The sequence below is a fragment of the Lissotriton helveticus genome, chromosome 10, assembly GCF_964261635.1.
Source record: "Lissotriton helveticus chromosome 10, aLisHel1.1, whole genome shotgun sequence".
Taxonomy (NCBI): domain Eukaryota; kingdom Metazoa; phylum Chordata; class Amphibia; order Caudata; family Salamandridae; genus Lissotriton; species Lissotriton helveticus.
This window is the reverse complement of record NC_136071.1, coordinates 735,764,664-735,789,261: the sequence shown is the minus strand read 5'-3', so window position 1 is coordinate 735,789,261 and position 24,598 is coordinate 735,764,664. Positions and strand designations below refer to the sequence as shown.

General features: G+C 49.1%; 1 protein-coding gene across 1 annotated transcript in view; it reads right to left on the bottom strand.

Annotated features, from left to right (window-relative positions):
* Positions 1-24,598, bottom strand: part of GTPBP4 (GTP binding protein 4) — a 240,503-nt gene that overhangs the window by 2,527 nt on the left and 213,378 nt on the right. The window contains exon 15 of the mRNA XM_078663297.1: positions 16,810-16,875. Within this exon, the coding sequence (XP_078519423.1) occupies positions 16,810-16,875 (66 nt within the window). The remainder of the gene's footprint in view (positions 1-16,809; positions 16,876-24,598) is intronic.

Here is a 24,598-nt window from a genome sequence, read left to right as displayed (position 1 = left end):
GGTTTGACCAATGTGGAAGGAAGTAACCACTTTGGGAAGAAAGGATGGATGAGTGCGAAGGACAACCTTGTCCGGATGAACAGTCAGAAAAGGAGGTTTTGAAGAAAGAGCTTGGAGCGCACTCACCCCGCGTGCAGAGGCGATGGCAACCAAAAAAGCAGTCTTTAAGGTCCGAAGCATAAGTGGACAGTTCTGTAGAGGCTCAAAGGGAGCGCACATAAGATAAGTTAGAACGAGGTTCAAGTCCCAGTGGGGCATTATGAAAGGAACAGGAGGAAAAAGATGAGTAATGCCCTTAAGGATGCGATTTACAACCGGTGACCTGAAAAGAGAAGGCTGATCAGGAAGTCTGAGGAAGGCTAAAATGGCCGAGAGGTAGCCCTTTAGAGTGCCCACAGCAGAGCCCTGCTGGGCCAAAGAAAGGAGGAACAAGAGAACCTCAGACAGAGAAGCAGAAAGGGGATCCCCAGCCTTTGCTGTGCACCATGTCACAAATGTGTTGCATCTGCAGGAGTCTACCGTCTTAGTGGAGGGACGCCTGGCTGCCAAGATAACATCAGACTTCGGGAGGAAGGTCAAAGGCAGCCAACTGTCATCGCTCAATCTACATGCAAGGAGGTGGAGACCGGACTGGTTCGGGTGGAGGGTCTCATGCTGCTGCGACAGAAGATCCTCCCGAAGAGGTAGTCGGATCGGAGGATGGATGTCCATGTTAATAGCTTGGGATCCCCATAAACACTCAGAGAATTAGGGTCAAAGGGATATTTTAACGACCTGCCACAGATCTGTTCTCCAAATACTACATATCAACTACACAATGAACCGGGGGTCTCAACAAAATGCCAAAAAACAACAAACAGGGGACCCTTAAGCAGAGCTTGGATTCCTATCAATTACCTTGGTGATCAGTATCATCATCTGGTCATCCACCCAATTAAACAATATACCTCTTGATCATAGAGGCTATCTTCTTGGGAAAACTCTCTCAATTGGGTCAAGAAGGGAGAACCAGAAACAATAGAAGAAAGAACAGATCGTGTGTTTCTTTAATAAATGATCACAAACGAATTCTCAAGTAGCTCTTAGAAACCGTTCAGTGCATGAATAGTGAGTGCAAAATTTAAAATAGAGTTGTTAAGAGAGAAACAATTTTTATTATAAATATCCCTCAACACTCTAAATAAAAACAGTGCAAAAAGCAGAGCTCACAAATAACTGCTTGCTATTAAGGTCACCTTTCTTCTTCGGCATTTGGTGGCATTTTGTCGAGACCCCCAGTTCATTGTGTAGTGGATAATAGCTCGGGATACCAAACTCTTGGTGACCAATCCGAAGCCACCAAGATGACTTGGGCCCGGTCCCGCTTCATTTTCTTCAGCATGCGGGGCAGAAGTGGTATAGGGGGAAAGGAGTATAGAAGACAGCAACTCCACTCACGGCGAAAAGCGTTGTCTAGTGAGTGCCGCCTTGGAAATTCCAACGTGCAGAATTGCTGACATCTCGAGTTCTCTTTGGTGGCGAATAGATCTAACCAATGCTCTCCCCACCTGTGAAAGAGACCTTGCACCACCTCCGAGTGAAGACGCCATCCGTGATCCATAATGCACCTGCGGATGAGTTCGTCCGCCCTGGCATTCAAAGAACCTGCCAGGTGTTGGACTACCAGGGATATGCCTTGATGTTCCAACCATGTCCAGAGACGGAGAGCCTCTTGACATAGGGTTCACGACCCCACCCTGCCCTGTCTGTTGCAGTACCACAAGGCGGTGGTGTTGTCCGTGAACACCTGCACTACTCTCCCCCCGAACAGAGGGAAGGAAGGCTTCGAGTGCAAGACGAATCGCCTGAAGCTCCAGAAGGTTGATGTGAAGCCCGGACTCCGCCGGAGCCCAGAGGCCTCTGATCTCCGCCTCCTTCATGTGACCCCCCCATCGAAGAAGTGATGCACAGGTCACCACTGAACTCCGGTTGAGGAAGGGAGAGGGATCTGCCGTTGACCCAATCCCAGTTCGTTAGCCACCACTGCAATTGGCGTGCAGTGCCCTCTGAGATCTGGACGCAATTGGACAGGTTCCACTGATGCTGTGCCCACTGGAACTTCAGGTCCCACTGCAGAGCCCGCATGCACCATTTGGCATGATCCACCTGCAGGATGTAGGAGGCCATCAGACCCAGTAGCCCCAGGGTCACCCTGACCAAAACACAGGATAGAGGTTGAAAGATCGGAATCATGGCCCGAATATCCCGGACTCTATGCTCGGGGGGATCGACCCGAAACTGTGTTGTGTCCAGAACTGTTCTGATGAAGAGGAGCTTCTGAGAGGGAGTAAGGTGTGACTTCGGCACGTTGATAGAAACACCTGAGGGGCACTGGTAAGGCCAAAGGGGAGCACGGTAAACTGAAAGTGCTTGTGGCCTACCGTGAACAGCAAATAGCGCCGGTGGGCCGGCAGGGCCGGGATGTGAAAATAGGTATCCTGCAAGTCCAACGCTACCATCCAGTCTTCAGGGTCGAGGGCAGAGAGGACCTGAGCTAGCGTCAACATTTTCAACTTCTCCTTCCGGAGCAAGTGGTTGAAGTTCAAGACGTCCAAGATAGGACGCAGGCCCTTGTTCTTCTTGGGCACCAGAAAGTAGCGGGAATAGCAACCACAACCTAGTTCTGGGGTAGAAACTTGCTCAATGGCTCCCTTGGCCAAGAGAGCCGTAACTTTCTGTTGGAGAAGGGCCAGATGATCCTCTGACAAGGAATGGTACTGAGGTGGCAGGGGAGAGGAGTCTCAAAGGGGAGGGAGTAGCCAGTCCAACGTGATGGTGCGCTAGTGGGGGAGATGATGGCAAATCCTGCCACCCACTGGTGATTGGTGGCCCTTAGAGGTCAGACTAGGAGGTTTTGTAGGCTGCTGCAGAGGGGCGGTGGTGGACAGGCCTGCTTGCTGGCCCCAAGACCCACGCCCCCAGCCATGCAGGGGCTGAACAGCTTGCGCCTGCCTGTGGCCCTGGGTGGAACGTGGCGGGGCACCCCTTCTGCCCTGCCCCCACGAAAGGGGCGAACAGCAGACTGCGCAGGATGGGTGGTGGAGAGCCCCAGGGACTTGGCCATAGCCCAAGAACCCTTGAAGTGCTCCAGCACGTTGTCTGCTTTGTCACCGAACAGGCGACGGCCATCAAAGGGCATGTCCATAAGGGTAGCCTGGACATCCCCGGAAAAGCCAGTCGACTTCAGCCAGGCATAGCCTTGAAGGGCTACCAATGTGGAATTGTCCTGCCTAGCAAGTCAGTGGTGTCCAGCCAACTTGGCTGCATCTCTCCCCTCGGCGACTGCACGGAAGAGCACGGCCCAGGCCTATCCCGGGCACTGGGGCAGCACCTGCACTACCGTATTTCACACAGAGTAGGTGTAATGGCCCAACAGACATGCAGTGTTTACCGATCGCAGTCCGAAGCTGGAGGAAGAAAACCTTTTCTTCCCAAGGTGGGCCAGCTCTTTGGATTCCCTATCAGGTGGTGCGTTAGGGAATGCGCCTTTGGACGTTGAGGCTTGGACCACCACGCTCTCAGGGGTGGGGTGTTGGGAGAGGAAAGTGGGGTCGCTGGGGCCGGGCGGTGGCATCGGGCAATCATCCTATCCACAGAAGCCCCTGTGTTGAGCCTCGACCAGGTGTCCAAAAGGATGTCAGTGAGGGCCTCATTAAACAGCAGCAAGGGCTCCGAAGAGCTTGTTGCCGGTTGAAGCACCTCTCTTCAGGAGGTTAGTCCTGACTGCCACCATGGGTAGCTCGAGGTTGAGAGCCTCTGTTGCACTACGCAACACCACTGCGGAATACGCACCCTCCTCCGTAGCCACGGTAGGATGAGAAAACATTCCACGGTCTGGGGAAGTGTCCAGACCCCTGGCTTCCCCATGCTCCTCTCTCCAGTCCGGGTCATATTCCAACTGGTCAGTCAAAGGGTCTCCAGACCACTCCTAGTCCTCCACACCCTCCTCTGGTTGCCAATTTGGCCTGAACGGAACAGGGTGGAATAAGGGCACTAAAGTACCCTTTGGCGCCGGATCCGGCATCTGTCGACCCAGGTCTGGCTCTGTGTCCACTTCGGGGTTAAGGCCGGGGTTGACGCCGGCTGGGACACAACCAGCGTCTGCTGCGGACACGGCACCGGTATAATCGGCATTGGGGAGGTGCGACAAGGTCAACCGGTGCCGATCTGGATACAGGCCTGGATCCAAGGGGACCCTGCGGTGCCGGGCCGAAGCCGCCAGCGTTGAAGGCCCAGGGCCCCCAACCGCGTCTGCGGGCCGAAGGTACGCCGGTGGAGTCTGGTTGCCCAAAGATGGCATGCATCGCTTCATAGAAATTCCGAAGCTCGGCAGAGGTCGTCCCGGGAAGGGAGGGAAACGCGGAGCCGCAGGAGGGGCACCGCCCGCATTCTTCGTTGCGTCAGCCGACAGACGCTCTGTGACGACTGCCGGGCCTTGAAGAGCTTTCGGGACCCCTCCCGCAAAGAATTCGGATTCATGGTCCAACAGTCGGAACACGACTTGGAGTTGTGGTTGTGTTCCAGGCAAAACAGGCACCGGCGGTGCAGGTCCGTCACCGACAACAACAGTCGGCAAAAGCCGCCAGCCATGAAACCGGGCATCCCTACGTGCACCAGGAGTGGAGGACTCAAAATGGTGTGGACAAAAGTCGCTCAAAAAAGTCAGTCAAAAAGTTACTGGAGGTACCACTCTCTCCGGATCTCCTTTTAGCTGGCGTGGGAAAAGAAAGAACTAATGTTAGTGTGCAAGGGTGGCGTATAAGTAGCTGCCACAAAGTTATCCTGGTGACCACGTGGCCAACGACAAACGCGGAGCCGACCACCGCCACCTTTCGACGAGCAGGGGTACTGCTGATGAAAAAGTTCCCCGGATTCAGTCTGACGCCTGGGGGTAATTCACAAGGTAAGGAATCTATTACGAATTGTTTCTTTCAGATAGGACTTTCCACACCAGAAGCGCAAAGCCATGTAAGACACTGACAACTGGTTCATCAAAACTAGGGCTCTGTAGGGAGTCCCTTTCCCTAGAAATCAGTTCACAGAGCAGGGAGGATGGGTGGGTGGTAAGGAAACTACAACTATCAATCCTTCCGGACTTGACTGTCAATGGAGTAGTGTCTGGTAAATGTGTGCAGGGATTGCGCCCACATTGCCGCCTGACAGATATCAAGCAGTTGAACTCCACGTGTTAAAGCAGTGGTTGCTGCTGTTGCTCTAGTGGTGTGAGCACGTAACCCCACAGGAAGTTCCTTGTTTACCAAAGCAGAACATATTTTAATGCAAAGGACAACCTATCGAGAGATGGTCTGTTTCTAGAGACGGTCCGTTTCTGAACAGCCCAACCTTTATCACCGGCATAGCCAACAAAGAGTTGAACATCCACCCAGAAGTCTTTAGTGCAATCAAGATAAAGAGACAATGCATGTTTTGGGCCCAGGCGGTGGAGTCTCTCCTCCTCGGAGGGGACTATCTAGTAATAGAACTAGACACAGCTTTCATTCGAAGCACCACTTTACTTGGATGGACAGAGAGAAAGCGGGCTTGGAAGCCCGAGCCTAAAGCTTGCTAACCCTATGAGCAGAGGTGATGGCAAAGGAAAGCAGTTTTTAGAGTCAGCAGCCTGAGAGGACAATTATGAAGGGACTCTAAGGGAGCATGTAGAACTTGTCCTTTTTTGCTAAATTCCCTAAACTTTTTGCTTTTCCCCCTAGACCGTTTTCCTGACAGAGTTGCCAATTTTGATGCTTTTGGTACTTTGCCACTGCTGATCAGTGTCAAAGTACATAGGTTCACTGTGTAAAGTGTAATGGTAATTGGTTGGCCATGATTGGTATGTTTGCCTTACTAGTAAAGTCCCTTCTGATGTGCAGTGTGTGTGCCAGGGCTAGTAATGCAAAGTTGCACGGAGACGGGAACACAGGCCTGCAGTGTAGGGCCTGGCCGGGTTTGCTAAGTTAGCATGTTGTCCTGACAAGTGCAACCACTTGTCAGGCCTTACTTTCCCTTTTGCGTACACAGGGGGCACCCCAGTGGTAGGTCCAGAGTAACCCCTGGGCAGGTTGCAGTGTAAGTAAAAGGCGTGTGTTATGTCCTGACAGTCAAAAACACTCCATTTCGTTTTTCACTGGTGAAAGACCATCCTGCCCATCGGACAGAATGGGGGAGGCTGGGTATTGTGTTTGTTAGCCTAGTTTCCCATAAGTTTAAAATGGAGAGGTGACGTTTAGTATGTATAAACTCCTAGTATCATAACCTCTTTCTATGAAAGTGGTTTTGTCACTGTATGTTCAGAAACCACTCTTTTAGAAAGTGGCTGAGTTTTGTGCTTTAAGCATTTCTGTGTGTCTCTGCTGAATGTGGTTTGACTGTCTAGATCTGAGAGGTGTGAGGAGCTTGGGGAGGTCTTGGCCCAGGGAGGGGTTGAGATGACACCAGGCTGACCTGCATCTGGAGAGTAGGCAGAGAAGCCCAGAGAGGTGAAGAGGCCTGGGTTGCGGCTATAAAACAATTGACCAATCTACGGCTGAGTGATTAAGGATCCAGCCACCCAATATCAAAGGGAGAAAGGTGACACTGGGAGGAAGACACCCAGAACTGATTGAGGCAGGGGTCAGGGACCCCTGAGCACAACAAACATCAAAGACATATAGGGGTATAACTATGAGAGCTGAGAACCTTGAACATCGGAATAGAAATGGATTGAGACTAAAAAGGCTTGGACCCATTTTGTGGTCAAGAGGAACCTTTGCTAAGGAAGGAACAACTAAAGAGACTGCTGGGAAGGACCGACCCTTGCTTCGTGATTGTGGCTAGTCTGCAGTTTCCAAGGAAGAGGCGGTCGAGACTGTGCTTTGTGCGCTGGGTCCCCCTGCTTGAAGACTGTGCTTTGTGCTGGGTCTTGTTACCCCAAGGGCCCGAGGTGAGCTGGCTCCCTGTTTGGAAACACAGGAACATAAAAGTTTCAGAGAAGTTTCAAGCGACACGGTGGGCACATGTTGTGGCAGCTGGAGACCCTTGGAAGTTGTGCCCTGTGATCTTGGACACACGGAGGAGAAGGGAGACTTGGACGTGCAGGGTGCGTGTCATGGTGCGCCGCAGGCGTTGGTGAGGAGCGCCTGGTCAACGTGTGTATCAGAAGTGGAGTGAGTCTCAGATGCGTGGGGTGCGAGTCGGGGTGCACCGGAGGCGCTGGTGAAGAGCACCTGGTCATCGAGTGCACCGGAGAAGTGAGGCTCCGACACGGTGAGCGTGTCGGTGTGCGGCCGAAGGCGTTGGTGAAGAGCGCCTGGATATCGGGGCACCGGTGTAGGAGTAAGTCTCAGTGAAGCAGTGTGCGTGCTTTGGTGCAACCTGGGACTGTGGAGGTGATCAGCTGATCATCGTGTTCACCGGAAGAAAGGGAATCCCTGCAGCGCGGTGTGCGTGTCTTGGCACAACCTGAGACCGCAGGAAGGAGTGCCTGGTGAACGTGCACTCTGAGTTGACGTGAAGTCCCATCAGCGGTGTGTGTGTGTGGCTTCGTGCCTGAGGAGACCCGGAGGGTGCTGTGGTGAATGTGCACCTAGAGTAACGTAATCTCAGAGGCGTGGGGTACGTGTTCCCTACGGCTGCCTGAGACCTTCCTAACAGTCACGGCCCGGACTGGCAAACCTGGAGGAGCCGAGTTGCCAGGCCGAGCTGCTGAGGCCCATTGAGAAAGTTATGCACAGAAGGCCCAGTTCGCTGAAGGAGGAGAGGAGAGTGGGGTCGAGCTCCCAGGTAACGTGGATCACTGCCTGGGCAGGGCGCGGGCTTGGAGGGACACTCTCGGCCTCGCAGTCCTTCTGGCGACGTGAGCCTTGACTTCGGCTCAGATTGGGGTCCGTACTGATCAAAGGAGTGGCAGTACTGGGGCCAGAGTGAGAAGCAGTACTGGGGCCAGAGTGAGAAGCTGTACTTTATGTCATTGTTAATACGCGTGGGGAGCAACTGTTATCAAAGAGGGTGACTGCCGTAATACACATTACCAATATTGCTGCTAATGAACTGCCGGACTGTCTTATGACGCCTGACATTTATGCTTAACAAAGTACACGATTGTAGCGCTAAGCATTGCATTATTTCTCCATTGCAAAGTACAGGAATGTAACGGCCCACATTGCATTATTTCTTCATTGCAAAGTACAGGATAGTAGCTATGCATTGCATTATTCCTTAATTGCTAAGTACTTGATTGTAGCGGTGTGCATTGCATTATTTCTTCATTGCAAAGTACGTGATTGGGGTGTGATGCATTGCATTATTCCTTCATTGCATAGTACATGATTGTAGCGGTATGCATTGCATTATTTCTCCGATTGCAAGGTACAGGGGTGTATCGTTACGCATTGTATTATTTCTCCTTTGCCTAACACAGGATTGTATCATTACGCAGCGCACTATTGTTTGTCCATTGCAACGTGAGAGATTTAAAAATTGCGACCAGCATAGCATTTTGAAAGCGGTGGTTGGGATTTGAACCTACCAGCCAGCAGGAACGAATATTACCCTTAATTATATGTTGGCTTTTGTATCACGTGTTCTGATCGTATATCTTTTTATATAAAGTTTATACTGGTTTTATCAAACTGGTGTGGAGTCCATTTGTGGTGTCACCAGTGGGTTGCTGTGAGTGTGTTTGCACATACTGTACACTCGTGTCTTGGAGATAGGCCTGGCTGCTCATGTCAAGCTAAGGGGGTGAGCAGGTCTATCTCAAACGGTATCCTTACTTGGCCTAATATTGAGTGCGGAGTCCCGGGGCTCGCATTTCGTGACGGTGGTGCGGGACTGGGTCTCCGGCTTCCAACAGAGCACATATAAGAAAGGTTAAATCCATCTGCTGGGACTCCCAACACATGCAGATGAGAACCACTCAGAGGGTTATCCAGCATCTCAACTCTCTCATCCAGCCACAGTAAAGCCTCCACCTTAGTGGTTAGGAATTACTTTATTCCCTGCACCTCAGAAGAAGTATCTGCTAAAGACCCCTATAGCCACACCTTTTTTGGGGTGGGTACACCCCCTATTATGCCACCCTCCAGGGGAAGGAGGATATATGCCTCACTCTGGTTGGCTAGGCTACATTCAACTAAAGATGTACCCCCAAACACAGCTCTATTGGTCCTAAGCTTTACCTACCTGTAACAACCTTAAATCTAGTATTTAGGGGCAACCCAGAGCCATGTCATGTGTTTACTCATGGTGTCACAAAGTCTCCAATAGAAGTCTGTGTGCAATTTGGGTGTGGGTCCCTTAGGATGTCAAAATATGCTGTAGCCCTTAGGGACCCTTTTTAGTATCCATTTCCTAGGTACCAGGTGTACCCTTTACTATGAACGTAACAGGGATGATGTAGGAAGGTGGCTCTGTAAGGAATATGCTACTTACCAGTATGCATCTGTTCTTGGCATGTAGGGCAGCTGACATTTTTATCTATGCATAGATCGCTGCCTAGTGTTGGGTCCGGATGATTGCACATTGTTGACCTGGAAGAGTCTTCGAAGTATCACGAGATAGGTGGCTCCTCCCCTGGACTACAGTGCGCATGGGCATCCCCTCCATGCTCAGATTGTTTTTCGCCATTGTGGCAAAGATGGTGTGATATAGTAAGTGATGACCATGCATGAGAATAAGTGAATTAATTCTGAGTGCTACAGCTGCGACAGGCACCGGGGAGGAGGGCGGGCGATATAAATGTCAGCAGCCCTACATGCCAAGAACAGATGCATACTGGTAAGTAGCATATTCCGTTCGAGGCATGTGGGCTGCTGAATTTATATCTATGCATAGAATAAATAGTAGTACCCTCCTTAGCGGCGGTTGCCTGTGTCAGCTGCAGCAGTCTAAAAGAGAGTTCTGAGAACAGCCTGACCTACAGCAGCTTGCTGTTTTGAGTGCACATCCACGCAGTAGTGTTTGGTGAATGTGTGTATGGTGGTCCATGTGGCTGCTCTACATATTTCCTCTAGAGGAATGTTACCTAGGAAAGCCATGGATGCCCCCAACTTCCGTGTGGAATGCGCTCTTGGGGGAATTGTTAACGTGCGTTTAGCCTTTAGATAACAGATTTGGATGCACTTAACAATCCATCTGGCTATACCTGATTTAGAGATTGGGTTGCCCTTGTGTTGTGGAGAGAAGGCAACGAACAGTTGTTTAGTTTTCCTGAAATCTTTAGTCCTGTCGATGTGATACAGGAGAGCTCGTTTAACATCTAGTGTGTGTAGTGCTCTGTCAGCTGCTGAATCAGGATTCGGGAAGAATACAGGTAGTTCAATAGTTTGGTTATTGTGGAACTGTGACACTACCTTGGGCATAAATTTAGGGTTGGTGCGCAGCACAACCCTGTTAGCATGAATCTGAATGAAAGGCTCCTGAATAGTAAGGGCTTGCAGCTCGCTAACTCGTCGTAGCGACTTAATTGCCACCAGAAAAGCCAGCTTCCATGTGAGAAATTGTATCTCACAAGAGTGAAGAGGTTCAAATGGTGGGCCCATGAGCCTGGTGAGGACTATGTTGATGTTCCAGACAGGTGAAGGCGGGTGTCTTGGAGGAATGACCCTTTTCAGTCCCTCCATAAAAGCTTTAACGGCTGGCACCCTGAAAAGGGATAGGTGCTGTCTGTTTTGAAGATAAGCCGCCATTGCAGCTAAATGTATCCTGATGGAACTATACGCTAAATTACACTTGTATAGGTGCAGCAAGTAACCGATGAGGTTTTGTGTGGAAGCATCAAGCGGGTTTATGTTATTATTGGAGCAATAGATAACAAAACGCTTCAATTTTGCTGCGTAGCAGGCCCTGGTGGTAGGTCGCCTAGCCTCCTTTATGATGTCCATGCAGTCAGGAGGCAGGTTCAGGTAGCCAAACTCTCTGACCTCAGGAGCCATATTGCAAGGCTCAACTGCTGTGGATCTGGGTGATGAATGTCTCCATGGCTCTGCGTGAGGAGACCGGGAGTGAGTCTTAGGCGTTGGTGTGGAACTACGGAAAGTTCTAGGAACGTGGTGTACCACGCCTGCCGCGCCCACGTTGGAGCAACCAGGATGAGCGTCAAGGAGAGTTGCCTCAGTTTGCGTGCCACCAGCGGTATGAGTGGTGCTGGAGGAAAGGCGTACGCAAATCTGTTCGACCAGTTCATCCAGATCGCATTGCCCTGAGACTGCGGGTGTGGGAACCTGGCGGCGAAGGTGCGGCGTTTTCGTGAGTGGTGAATAGGTCGATCTCTGGATGACCCCACTGCTGGAAATATGGTTGGAGCACTGAGGGATGTATCTCCCACTCGTGCATCTGATGGCTGTGTCTGCTGAGCAGGTCCGCAATCTGGTTGTCCCGGCATGGGAGGTGTTCTGCCATGAGAAACATGTTTCTCTGAATGGCCCACTTCCACATGCACTATGCTAGGTGTGACAATTGTGGAGAGTGTGTCCCTCCCTGCTTTTGGATGTAATACATCGCAGTCATGTTGTCCGTCCGGATCAGCACGACTTTGTTGCAGAGATGCAACTTGAATGCCTTCATCGCCATGAAGATTGCCATCAGTTCCAGTAGGTTGATGTGCATCTTCTGCTGTTGCGGTGACCATAGTCCCTGCACTGTATAATGGAGGACATGCGCTCCCCAGCCCTGGAGAGATGCGTCCGTTGTCAGCACTATCTGTGGTACAGGCTCTTGGAACTGTCGTCCCCTGCAAAGGTTTTGTCTGTTCCACCAATGCAGAGAGTTGTATGGGAATGTGGAAGTAGGCATCCTTCAGATCTAGGGTTGCTAGGAAATCTCCTTGACTGAGCAACGGGAGAACCTGCTGTAACGTTAACATGTGAAAGTGTTCCGATAGGATGTATAGGTTTAGAGGTCTTAGGTGGAGAATGGGCCTGAGAGACCCGTCCTTTTTGGGGACTAAGAAGTACAGTGAATACACCCCTTTTCCCTGTTGTTCCAAAGGCACGAGTTCTATGGCCCCTTTTTGCAGCATGGACAAGACTTCCTGCTGCAATAAGTGCATGTGCTCGGCAGACATAGGACGGTGCCTTGGGGGTATGTTGGGTGGAGTGGAGGTTAGTTCTAGACAGTAACCGTGTTGTATAAGTTGTCTCACCCACCTGTCCGTGGTAATGCTTTCCCAGACTGGCAGGAACTGTTGGAGTCTCCCCCGACAGGTGTTACATGGTCGGGGAGCAGTGACAAGGCGTCACTGCTGGTTAGTGGCGGAGGATCTGGCATTATTATTTCCACGTCCTCTGCCCTTGGTGCTGTTTCCACGGTATCCACCCCTATTGTTCTGGTTTTTGGTGGTTTGCGTGCCACTCTTGGTGTATTGGGTTTGTTGTGACGCTTGTCCTCTTGAAGCTCCCCTGTTACCGGAGCGACGAAAGGAACCGTCCCTGAACTGCTGAGACTGCAGAGCTCCCATGGATTTTGCAGTTTCAGTGTCCTTCTTAATCTTCTCAAGAGTGGTGTCTACCTCTGGACCGAACAGGAAGTCAGGGTTTACTGGCTGATTGAGTAGGGTAGTTTGGATTTCAGCTTTAAAGCCAGAGATACGGAGCCAGGCATGCCTCCGGAGCATAACGCTAGTGTTTATGGCTCTTGCTGCTGTGTCGGCTGCGTCTAACGCGCACTTAATGGACGCGTTGGAGATCAACTTCCCCTCCTGTATAAGCATTTCTGCCCCCTCCTTATAAGTATCAGGCAGGTGTTGCATGAGCTGCTCTAACGTGTCATAGTGTGCCCTGTCATATCTTGCTAACAGGGCTTGGGTATTGGAGATCCTCCAAATATTAGCAGCTTGAGCTGCCACACGTTTCCCAGAGGCTTCTAAGATCTTTGATTCTTTGTCCGGAGGCGGAGCATCACCCGTTGTCGGAGAGTTCGCTCTTTCGCGAGCATTAGCCACCACCAAGGAGTCCAGCGGGAGTTGGCCCTTGATGTAGGTAGGGTCCACGGGCTCAGGCCGGTACTTTTTTTCAATTCTTGGGTTCACCACCCTTGCTTTAGTGGGCTCTTTAAAAATGTCACTGGCATGTTTGAGCACACCTTTGAGCATAGGCAGAGTTTTCATAGACCCTTCTGATGTGGAGAATGTATCAAAAAGAAAGTCTTCCTCCACGGGTTCAGCGTGCATATCCACGTCATGGTTAAGTGCCGCCCTCTCAATTAGTGCTTTGAAAGCAGCAGTATCTTCAGTAGGCGAAGTCTTGATAGCAAATAAAAGAGTATCAGGAGTGGCGTGTGGGTCAGGGTCCACAGAATCAGCCCACGGCTGGGACTCATCTGGATCAGCATCAATGGGATAATTGAACTGGTCTTCAGTCTCCTCCCTCCATATCCTCATTGACATTTGTGGGAGAGTAAGCATAGCCCTGATCATATGATGGCATGGGCTCAAAAAGAACAGAAGAGGTAGAAGAGTCCCTCTTTTTCTTCAGAGGTATTCTATAATGTTCCATAGGCGTTTCAGGCCTGATTTTACGCTGGTAAACAGTGAGTCGACCTGATTCGGAGTCGATGTAGAGTTTCGACTAGTTGTCGTGGGACGGTGGCTGGAATACAACGTCTGTATGTAAGATAAAGTCAAATATTTTTCTATATACACCCTATCATTGTTTTTTATTAACATTTGTCTTGTTTTACATTGATGAATTGAATCAGATGTGAAAAGCCAAGATTTCCTGACTTCCTACCAAATCAAGGTACCAAATATCTGGAATTTATTACCACCCAAGGTTATCATTAATTTAGACCTTACCAATTTAGCATACTAATAACCTAAATCAGAACACGTGAATAAATCCCTTGACGGCATTTCTACTCTACCATTTACCTTGCCCAAGCCCTCAAGGGTTGTTTGGGTTGCCCATTACATTATGTATGCTTACAAGCAGGCCACAAGGTTGTGGGAGCAAAGCTCCTAAATTTGAGCTCAGGGCAAATGGTGCACCCTCAGCGGCACTAGGGCGGCCGCGTGCAAAGGGCTGTTTTGGCATTGGGTGCCCTGTTACTTTCAAGGTTTTTTTTCCGGATTGCAAAAACACTGCAGGCTCGGGGACGGTCTTCTGGGAGCGACAACCACTTGGAGGTAAGTTGGGATCTTGGGGGTTGGTTAGTCACCGTCGCTTGGGCCACCCAAGGCTGTGGGGCGTCGGGTGTCTTTTAGTGTTGGCTCTTCTTACAAGTTCCTGGTTGCGATTTGGGGTCCTTCTGGATTTAGGCTGCAGGCGTTGGCTGGAGGCAGGTCAGGGATCTCAGGTCAGGATCGCTGGGAGATCTCCTCGTGGTGTTGGGCCATCCGAACTCGGGCCGTAGGTAGCGGGCGCAGACTCGCAGATTTTGCTGGTGCTGGGAGTCAGTGGATGAACAAATCCGGTGTTAACGAGAGACAAAGTCTTTTGCTTGGAACGCAGGGCAGGTACTCAGGGTTCTTGAGGTTGCTGGCTGCAGGACACACCAGAGTTTTGCTTCTGCAGGTTCTAGGTGGGGACAGGCAGGTAGGGCTTGGGCCAAGTCAGTAGGCATCTTCCTCTTCTTAGCTTCGGCACAGCTGTTCGGTCCTAATTTTTTTTGTAGTTGTTTCTTGTCTGAAGAGGAACGGTTTGGGGTACCCCCTAAATACTAGATTTCGTGGAGTTTTAGGCAAGTACAGGTTGGGACCATTGGGTCCCTTCCTTGGGGGGGGGGGGTGTATGCCAACCTCCAGTGGGAGAGGGGCATATGCCTCACTCTGGTTGGCTATGGTCCCCTATCTGCAAGATGGCGGGGACTAAGTTCTGCTTCTGGGGTGGCAGAGAGGGCTAAAGAACGGCGATGGATCAAACCCAGATCTTTTGACTGGGTGTGAGTGTTTGATTGGTTCTGATGCTCCGTCCATTATCACCCCCTTTTGTACAGAGTTGAAAACCAGCATCTAGGAACTAAAAAAGGTGGAAAAAACTAGGGGTACTGCAACAAAAACACAGTTTACTACAGATGGTGCTTATCTCACTGGTGCTGGTTAAAAAGTAGTCTTTTAGCACAATTTACATATTGTCAGACATGTTATGCAACCAAGCCTAAAGGCACATCCAAGTGCTATTCCTTTATTTCAATCTTTATTATGTCGCTTTAAGCAAAGATTATTTTTTTAAATTAAACCATTTTCACGAACGTGATGTTTGCAGGCACAGTTTTCTCTTCACTAACCCAAGGAGCAGGTGCAGCCCTGTGGGTGGTGCTCACTTGCTTGCAGGGTCAAGGAGTCAACAGAGCAGCCTTTCGGTCCTTTCTCCAGTCCAGATGTGATCTGTGGTTCAGGGTGCCGGGGTGTCATCTTATGCTGGCTGTAGGTTCTTGGGATTATGAAGGATCTACCCGCCTGGGAACTCTCTTCCATCAACCACACTTCACCCTCATAACTATCCTCGCAAAGGTAAGGGAATTATTTCAAAAATGCAACTATGAATCTACGGCTATTGCTGGCTCAAACCCTTCTTAAATCTACCCCAGGTTTACAGAGTACATACAATAATTGGGCAGTTCCGGGGATTTGCAAATTGTTCGTAAAGCCAATTCCCCATGGCAAAAACCACGGCATCACATAATGGTTGGCCCAAGTAAAACTTTCAATTGAGGCCAACCAAATCACACCTAGGTTCGGAGGGTCATTCAAGCATCGTATGAATAATGTAGTGGACGAAGAGGGGAAAAAAGATTCCCTCGTCCAACTCTATAATTTTGTTTTTCAAACTGTTTTAAGTTCAAAAAGTGGTCCACACCTTTTTGCAACTCAATTGTATCACAATTACAAAGCAGATTTACACCAATTCACACATATGATCTATTCGGAGTAAAGTTCTTGTTTTATGCCAAGATTGTTGCAATTCATTTAAACTTTTCTAGCAGGAGTAGAAAGCACAATTTCCTATTAAATGCACATTGCTTAAATGGAGCCAACAATATGGGCAAAACAAATAAGGTCTTTTCAATGCCAAATGAAAATTACCCTTAACAATATAAAGCAATATTACCAATTTATACATTTAGAACATAGTGCCGAAGACTCCCAGTTTGCAGTTTGTTACTGATTTTTACAGATACATACAGCCAGAAAACAGTTGATTTCCTATCTGTATTTATTTCTAAAAGTGGTAAAAAACAGCAAATTGTGTTTCTTTTGAGTGACTCTCCATGGTGTCCTTCATAAATTCCAGTTGAACTGCTGAGCAGCTAGACCGCATCGGGAGTTTAATACAGGCATACGATAACATATATTTGTATATAATGTTAATATTTACCTGTAGTTGTATAGGGTTTTGTTATATGTGGCTGCTTTATTTGCTAAAACAAGACTGATATCGATGTACGAAAGCATGTTTATAAATTCAATAAATGTGTAAATATACAATTTTACGACTCCATTTATTCTCAAAACTCTAGATAAATATGGATAAATGTCACTGGAAAGGTCAAAAAATAAATATAGATAAATACAGACTGAAACATTAAAGAAAATATACTATAAAACCGGGAGCCCTAATAATGCCTTAACATACTCTTGCTAGAGGAATACTAGGCATGAGAGTTTATAAGAGATGTGCAAATTTGTGGTAATGTATTCATAGATGAGGTAATGGGCGCGCAATAACTGAGGCATAAATAGCAATAACATCAATGACTATGTACGGTTCACTATGAGAATGTTGTAGCTCAACATTTCTTTAGCCCTTATAGCACATACTTCACACTATAACAGTTCTGAAATGCTTCCATACTCACCTCATCCTTATCGGTCATATCAATACCAAGACCACTCATTTCTTTTTCTAATACTTTTCGTTGAACCTGAAAGAAGCAAGCATGTGAGCAGCAATATGAATAACATTGGTAATTGTGAAATGTCAAAAGATATGCCTTTACATAGGCATTTTTTAATCAAATATTTTAGTGCCACTATACAGACATGCAATCAGAATCAGGGATACACACGATGCACATATAAATAGTGACAAGTACCATAAGCTTAATACAAGACATTCCTATGAGTAATAAAAAATACTTACTTTCACAAAACCATAATCAATCCTCCAGCCACAAAACAGACTTCGATCTAATTAGGACCAAAGCATACCTACCATGGTCCCCAGGTTCTCCCATATTGATGCCACCAATGGATTTTACTAACACCCTACATCTAAACATTCCTTTCAAGCGGGTTGTGCACTTTCTCATTTTCCAGGAGGCATTTCATGGAATGATTCACTTAAGCATCAAGTTTATACAGGAGTGTCAGCCCAATTCACCTGACTTAGGCTTATTAACGCTTTCCCAAACAGCTAACAGGGCAGCTTCAGATAGTATGTAAAAAGAATTCCCTGTGTAAAAGCACCATAAAATAGAGGAACAGGAGTCTACCATTGCCACAACAATCTTTTACGGGTATAATAAATTATAGTATGGTGGCAATAAACCAAAAGTAACTTTTTAGGGGGCATTTATGTGCCTTAATCAGTATCAAATGCAAGAACCCCTACGTCGACTTCCCAAGTAGCCCGCAGAACTGGGAATGTGGTTAGTGTATTCATGACAAGATCATAAGGGATCTAAAGATCTGAGATAATATCTGATCATCTAGTGCTTTAACTATTAATCGGAAGTGTGAGATAACCTCCACATTGTGAGGCGACAGGAATGTCTCAACTACTGGTAGCAGAAAAACAGGGATTTATGGAGACTAAACTTCTAATGTATATCAAAGAAAGCTTTTGTCTGAGCCTAGCATACCATATCTTCCACCTGGGAGTTAACACCTTTTAGAATCTCTCATGAGTTCAATCTGTAGAGAACTGCATACTTTTCACCCCCTGTTCTGAGGGTTTTAATTACATGCTACAGTTGAATCTCAAGAGCAAATGGGGATATTCAATTAAAGCACATTTTCCTGTTTGTTAGCTAAATAGTAACCCTGAGCATGAGGAATCATTTTGGAGTGTGTTCTTTGAAATACACTTCCATGAAGAAAATTTCACAGAATACTAAGGAGTTCTGGGAAGATCTGGACTGTTCTTCCACAGAAGCACTCTCTAGTTTACCTTGGGATTCTCTTCTGCCTGGACCACTTCACCATGATATTTCTTAGTTCACCACTAATTACACTCCTCAAGTCTCACCACTCTGTGCCCCATTCCCAATCCCAGACATAGCCTTCATCTGGATCTTGTGAGGTATGGACTGTGCATAGTTTAAAATAGCTGAATGTCCTCTCCACCCTTCATTACATGAAGAATGTCAGGTGCAGTTTACCCTTCTTGACCTTTCTCCAAGTCACTCTTCTCATGTAGCTCTGTCATCTGATTCTCTAGCCAGGGTCAAATACTGGCATCCACACGGTCACTTGACTGCCAGCTCCAGAAGAGCATTTCTATCACTGGTAACAATACTCCCTAACCTATGGGCGATATATTTAAAAGTATTTTAAGGCGATAATCACCTATCAAGGTTTGTGGCTGTTTGGGATAATTTTGCTATACTTCTTTTACAATTCTTCTTCACACACTCTTGAGGAGTCTTTGGTGAGCACTTCCTCCTTTAGCCTTTTCACTGCCACCTCGTTTCTACTTAACTAAGGATATTTTCTCGCACATAAAACTTTTGTTTTTCTACTTGGCGCCCTACAGGTGCTGCTGGTAGGTGCCAAATATGCTATATTCCAGAGATCAAACAAACCTTACTCCAACTACTACCATGTATTATCTGCAAAGCACCATTGCCTCCTTTCAAAAGCAGCACGTGTGCCCACGCAGACTATTGAATATGCTACTTACCAGTATGCATCTGTTCTTGGCATGTAGGGCTGCTAACATTCATATCTTTGCATTAGATCGCCGCCTAGTGTTGGGTCCGGATGATCGCACATTGTTGTCCTGGAAGAGTCTTCGAAGTATCCCGAGATAGGTGGCTCCTCCCCTGGACTACAGTGCGCATGGGCATCGGCTCCATCCCCAGATTGTTTTTAGCCATTGTGGCAGAGATGGAGTGTAAGATGTAAAGGATGTCCATGCTAATGATTGAATGCAAGAGTATGTCTGCAGCTGCGACAGGCACCGGGGAGGAGGGTGGGCGATATGAATGTTAGCAGCCCTACATGCCAAGAACAGATGCATACTGGTAAGTAGCATATTCAGTTCGAGGCATGTGGGCTGCTAAATTCATATCTTTGCATAGAATACATAGCAGTCCCTCCATTAGAGGCGGTTGCCCGTGCCAGCTGCAGAAACCTGAAAAAGTGTCTTGAGAACAGCCTGTCCTACAGCAGCTTGCTGCTTGGAATGCACATCAACACAGTAGTGTTTTGTGAAGGTATGTGGTGTAACCCACGTGGCTGCTCTGCAAATGTCTTCCAAAGGAATGTTCCCCAAGGAAAGCCATGGATGCCCCCAATTTGCGTGTGGAGTGCGCTCGGGGGGGTATTGTTAAAGTACGCTTTGCCTTTTGATAACAGATTTGAATGCACTTAACAATCCACCTGGCTATTCCTGCTTTGGAAATAGGGTTGCCTTTGTGTTGTGGTGAGAAGGCAACAAAAAGTTGTTTTGTTTTCCTAAAGTGTTGTGTCCTGTCAATATAGTACATCAACGCCCTCCTAACGTCCAAAGTATGGAGCATTCTTTCCGCCACCGTTTGTGGGTTTTGGAAGAATGCAGGCAAGTCAATAGTTTGGTTGAGATGAAACTGTGACACCACCTTCGGAAGGAATTTGGGGTTAGTGCATAGTACTACCCTATTTGGATGAATCTGTATGAATGGCTCTTGGATTGTGAGCGCTTGCAGCTCACTGACACGTCTCAGTGAAGTGATAGCAATAAGGAAAGCCACTTTCCACGTTAGGAACTGGAGTTCACACGAGTGTAGTGGCTCAAAAGGTGGTCCCATCAGCCTGGTGAGGACCACATTGAGGTTCCACACTGGAGCTGGCGGTGTTCTTGGGGGAATGACTCGTTTCAGACCTTCAAGGAAGGCCTTAATGGCAGGCACTCTGAAGACAGAGAGATGCTGCCTGTTCTGAAGATAAGCTGCTATGGCGGATAGATGTATCCGAATGGAAGTGTACGCTAGATTGCACTTGTAAAGATGTAACAGATAGCAAATGATGTTAGGGATAGAAGCATCTAGCGGGTTTATGCCATTGGCTGTACAGTGAATGACAAAACGCTTCCATTTCGCAGCATAGCATGCTCTGGTAGTTGGCTTCCTTGCCTCCTTGATGATGTCCATGCATTCTGGAGGTAGGTGAAGGTAGCCAAACTCTAGGACTTCAGGAGCCAGATCGCCAGGTTGAGCTGTTGCGGATCTGGATGCTGAATGTCTCCATGGTTCTGCGTCAAAAGCCTGGGCGTTAGGCGCAACCTTTGATGCGGCACCACCGAGAGTTCCAGAAACGTGGTGTACCATGCTTGGCGCGCCCACGTTGGAGCAACTAGGATGAGTGTCATCGAGTGCTGCCTTAGTTTTCTTGCCACTAGCGGTATCAGAGGTGCTGGTGGAAAAGCGTACGCAAATTTGCCTGACCAGTTCATCCATATCGCATTCCCCTGCGACTGTGGGTGAGGGAACCTGGCGGCAAAGTGTTGGCATTTTGCGTTTTCGTTTGTGGCAAACAGGTCTATCTCCGGATGACCCCACTGCTGGAAGTACGGGCGGAGTACCGATGGATGTATCTCCCACTCGTGCATCTGATGGCTGTATCTGCTGAGCAGATCCGCCATCTGATTGTCCTTGCCCGGGAGGTGTTCTGCCATGAGGAAAATGTTCCTCTGAATGGCCCACTTCCACATGCTCTGAGCCAGATGAGACAGCTGCGGCGAGTGGGTGCCTCCCTGCTTTTGAATGTAGTACATCGCTGTCATGTTGTCCGTCCGGACTAACACCACCTTGTTGCACAGATGTACATTGAAGGACTTGAGCGCCATGAAGATTGCCATCAGTTCCAGATAGTTGATGTGCATCTTCTGTTGCTGCGTCGTCCATAGTCCCTGCACAGTGTAAGTGAGCAGATGAGCTCCCCATCCCTGGAGATATGCGTCCGTTGTCAGGGTAATCTGTGGCACTGGCTCTTGGAACAGTCGGCCCTTGCAAAGGTTTTGTGGATTCCACCAATGCAGAGAGTTGTACGCCCGACTGGTAACCAACACTAGGTCTGTCAATTGTCCTTGAGCCTGTGTCCACTGATTTGCTAAGCACTCCTGGAGCGGACGCATATGTAACCTTGCGTGAGGGACTATGAAGATGCAGGAGGCCATCATGCCAATCAACTGCATGAATACTCGCGCTGGAAGCGAGTGTTGCGGTCTGAACTTTTGGATTAGAGACAGCATGCTGTCTATCCTGACCTTGTTTGGCTGAGCCTTGGCTGTCAGGGTATTTATCGTCGCGCCCAGAAACTGCCGCACATGTGCTGGTTGAAGGTGCGACTTTGGGTAGTTCAGCGAGAAGCCCAGATTGTGAAGGAGGTGAATGGTAGTCGACATGTCCGCGGCGCACTGTTTTTCCGACTTGGCTTGAACGAGCCAGTCGTCCAGGTAGGGGTAGACATGGATGTTCTGCCTCCTGAGGTGCGCCGCTACCGTCGCCAGACACTTGGTAAACACTCTCGGGGCGGTAGTCACTCCGAAGGGTAGGACTTTGAACTGATAATGCCTGCCTTGGATAGTGAACCTGAGATATTTCCTGTGGGACGGGTGTAGTGGTATGTGGAAATAAGCATCCTTGAGGTCTAAGGTTGCCAAGAAGTCCCCTTGGTTTAACAAGGGAAGAATCTGTTGCAGTGTGAGCATATGGAAATGTTCTGACAGTATATACAGGTTGAGGGGACGCAGATCTAGAATGGGTCTGAGAGATCCGTCCTTCTTTGGAATAAGGAAGTACAGGGAATATACCCCTGTGCCTTCCTCCTCCACTGGCACGAATTCGATAGCGCCTTTTTGCAGCATCACTACTACCTCTTGCTGCAATAAGTGCAAGTGCTCTGCGGACATAGGCCGTTGCCTTGGTGGAATGTTGGGTGGAGTGGACTTTAACTCTAGACAATAACCGTACTGGACAAGTTGTCGTACCCACCTGTCTGTGGTGATGTTTGTCCAGACTGGCAGGAACTGCTGGAGTCTCCCCCCGACAGGTGTTAAATGGTCGGGGGGCAGTGACAGAGAGTCACTGTTTGTTTGGGGCAGAGGAACGGGAGTTGTTGTTTCCTCTGCCACGTCCTCTGGTGCTGTTTCCACGATAACCCCCTTTATTCTGTTTGGGGTACGAGGACTGTGCTCCACCTCTAGTGAACTGCGATTGTTGACCCATCTGTCCTCGGGTGACACCACGTGCACCTGAGCGACGAAAAGTGTTGCCCCGGAACTGTTGTGACTGAAGGGCCCCCATAGACTTAGCCGTTTCATTGTCTTTTTTAATCTTTTCGAGGGTGGTGTCAACATCAGGACCAAACAGTCTATCAGGATTGACGGGCTGGTTGAGTATGGTGTTTGAATGTCTGGCTTAAACCCTGATATGCGTAGCCACGCTTGTCGTCTCAGCATGACGCTAGTGTTAATAGCCCTAGCTGCTGTGTCTGCGGCATCAAGTGCACACTTTATGGCTGCGTTGGAGATGAGTTTTCCCTCTTCTATAAGCAGTTTTGTACCCTCTTGAAACTGCGGAGGCAGGTGTTGTAAAACTTGTTCTAGGGTGTCATAATGCGCCCTATCATAACGTGCCAATAGCGCCTGTGTATTTGCAATACGCCAGAAATTGGCAGCCTGCGCAGCTACTCTCTTGCCCCCTGCCTCAAGCACTTTGGACTCCTTGTCTGGGGGAGGAGCTTCACCCGTCGTCTGGGAGTTGGCCCTTTTTCTGGCATTTGCGACCACAAGAGAGTCCAGTGGCAGCTGCCCCCGAATGTATGCAGGGTCCGCAGGTGCTGGTCTGTATTTCTTTTCGATGCGTGGATTGACCACCCTTGCCCTAGTAGGCTCTTTAAAGATTTCTGCAGCATGCTTAAGGACACCCTTGAGCATAGGAAGTGTCTTGACTGTCCTTTCAGAGATTGAAAAAGTGTCAAACAGGAAATCTTCTTCCACTGGGTCAGCATGCATGTCCACATCATGATTAGCAGCTGCCCGTTCAATGAGTGCATGAAATCCTGCAGAGTCTTCTGTGGGGGATGCACGTGCACTGAAAGGCTGTGGGTCTTGTCCCACATTCTGGATTCCCTGGTCATCCACGTCGTCATAGGAATCGTGTTGTGCATCGGGGTCATTGATGGGGAAAGTGTACTGGTCATCTTGTCCATATTCCTCTCCCTCTGAGTGGTCAGGGGAAGGTGTTGGACTCCTTCTAGGAGTAGGCTGGATAGGCTCAATCAGGGCTGGAGCGTCCTGTACAGGCCTTTTCTTCTTCAGTGGAATGACATAGGAGTCCACTGGTTGGGAAGTGATCTTTCTTTTGTAAAGGCTCAACTTGCCCGTGTCAGCGTCGATAAAACGCTCCGAATCGTCTCCTGAGTCGAGTTGTCGACCTAAAACACCAGCAGACGTGGACGATTCCGATGTCCTTGGCGCCGTTTTGGGCGCAAAGGCCTTTGGCACCTCTTTTGGCGGCAGAATAAAGAGAAGTTTTCCAGCCGGCTTTGACGGCATGTCAGTCGGCTTCTGGGGCGACGGCGTTGGAGCCGACGTCGCAGAGTCCTTATCCCGAATTCTTTGTAGTGAAGTGGCGATGAGGGATGCGTCACTCACAGCGGCACTTGGCGCCGACGAGGAGGCCTTCACTTTGCCTCCGCTTTCGACGGCTTGTAGGCCCTTTGTAGTCTTAGCCGTTGATGCTGCAGCCGCAGACACAGAGTCCTTGGACCGATGTGTTGAGCCTCCGCTCTTCGATCCGTGTTGTTTTGCAGCTTCCGTAGGCACTGCAGACTTGTCACCGACTTTTTTGGACTTCGACGGCGTTTCCCCGGTCGAGCCATGCCGGGCGACCTTCTTAGAGGATGCCTCCTCCGTTGACGGCTTCGGCACTGTTGAATCGACAGTTTTCTTCGACTTCTGGAGACCGGAGGTCGACGGAGTCGATGAGGTAGCAGGCTTTGGCGTTTTTGTTGGAGCGGCCGCCATCTTAGGTGCACTCGAATCCGTAAGTTTCGGTTTCGTTTTCGGGTCGGCCATTTTAGGCGTCGTCGATACCGATGGTTTCAGTTTCGGTTTCGATATGGGCTGCGTAGCAAGTGTGTCCGTGGCCGGGCCTGAAGGCGGGGCGTGGCTTGCGGTGCAGGGTCTTGGGTAAGGCCGAGTGGCGATCCCGTGACCCGAGCCTGATCCTCGTAACTTTCGGGGCATAGCTCATCCCCTGAGCTATCTTCCGCGGCCCCATAAACTTCTTCGACGTCCCCTACCTCGTCGACGTATTCAAGGCCTTGATCTACGACTCCGTCGTCGTCTTCCGGATCTGCCTCGACCTCCGTCTCGGGCGGGGAGATCTCAAGATGATGGCTTAGGCCCTCTTCTTCCTGGTCGCCGAAGATGTTATCTGG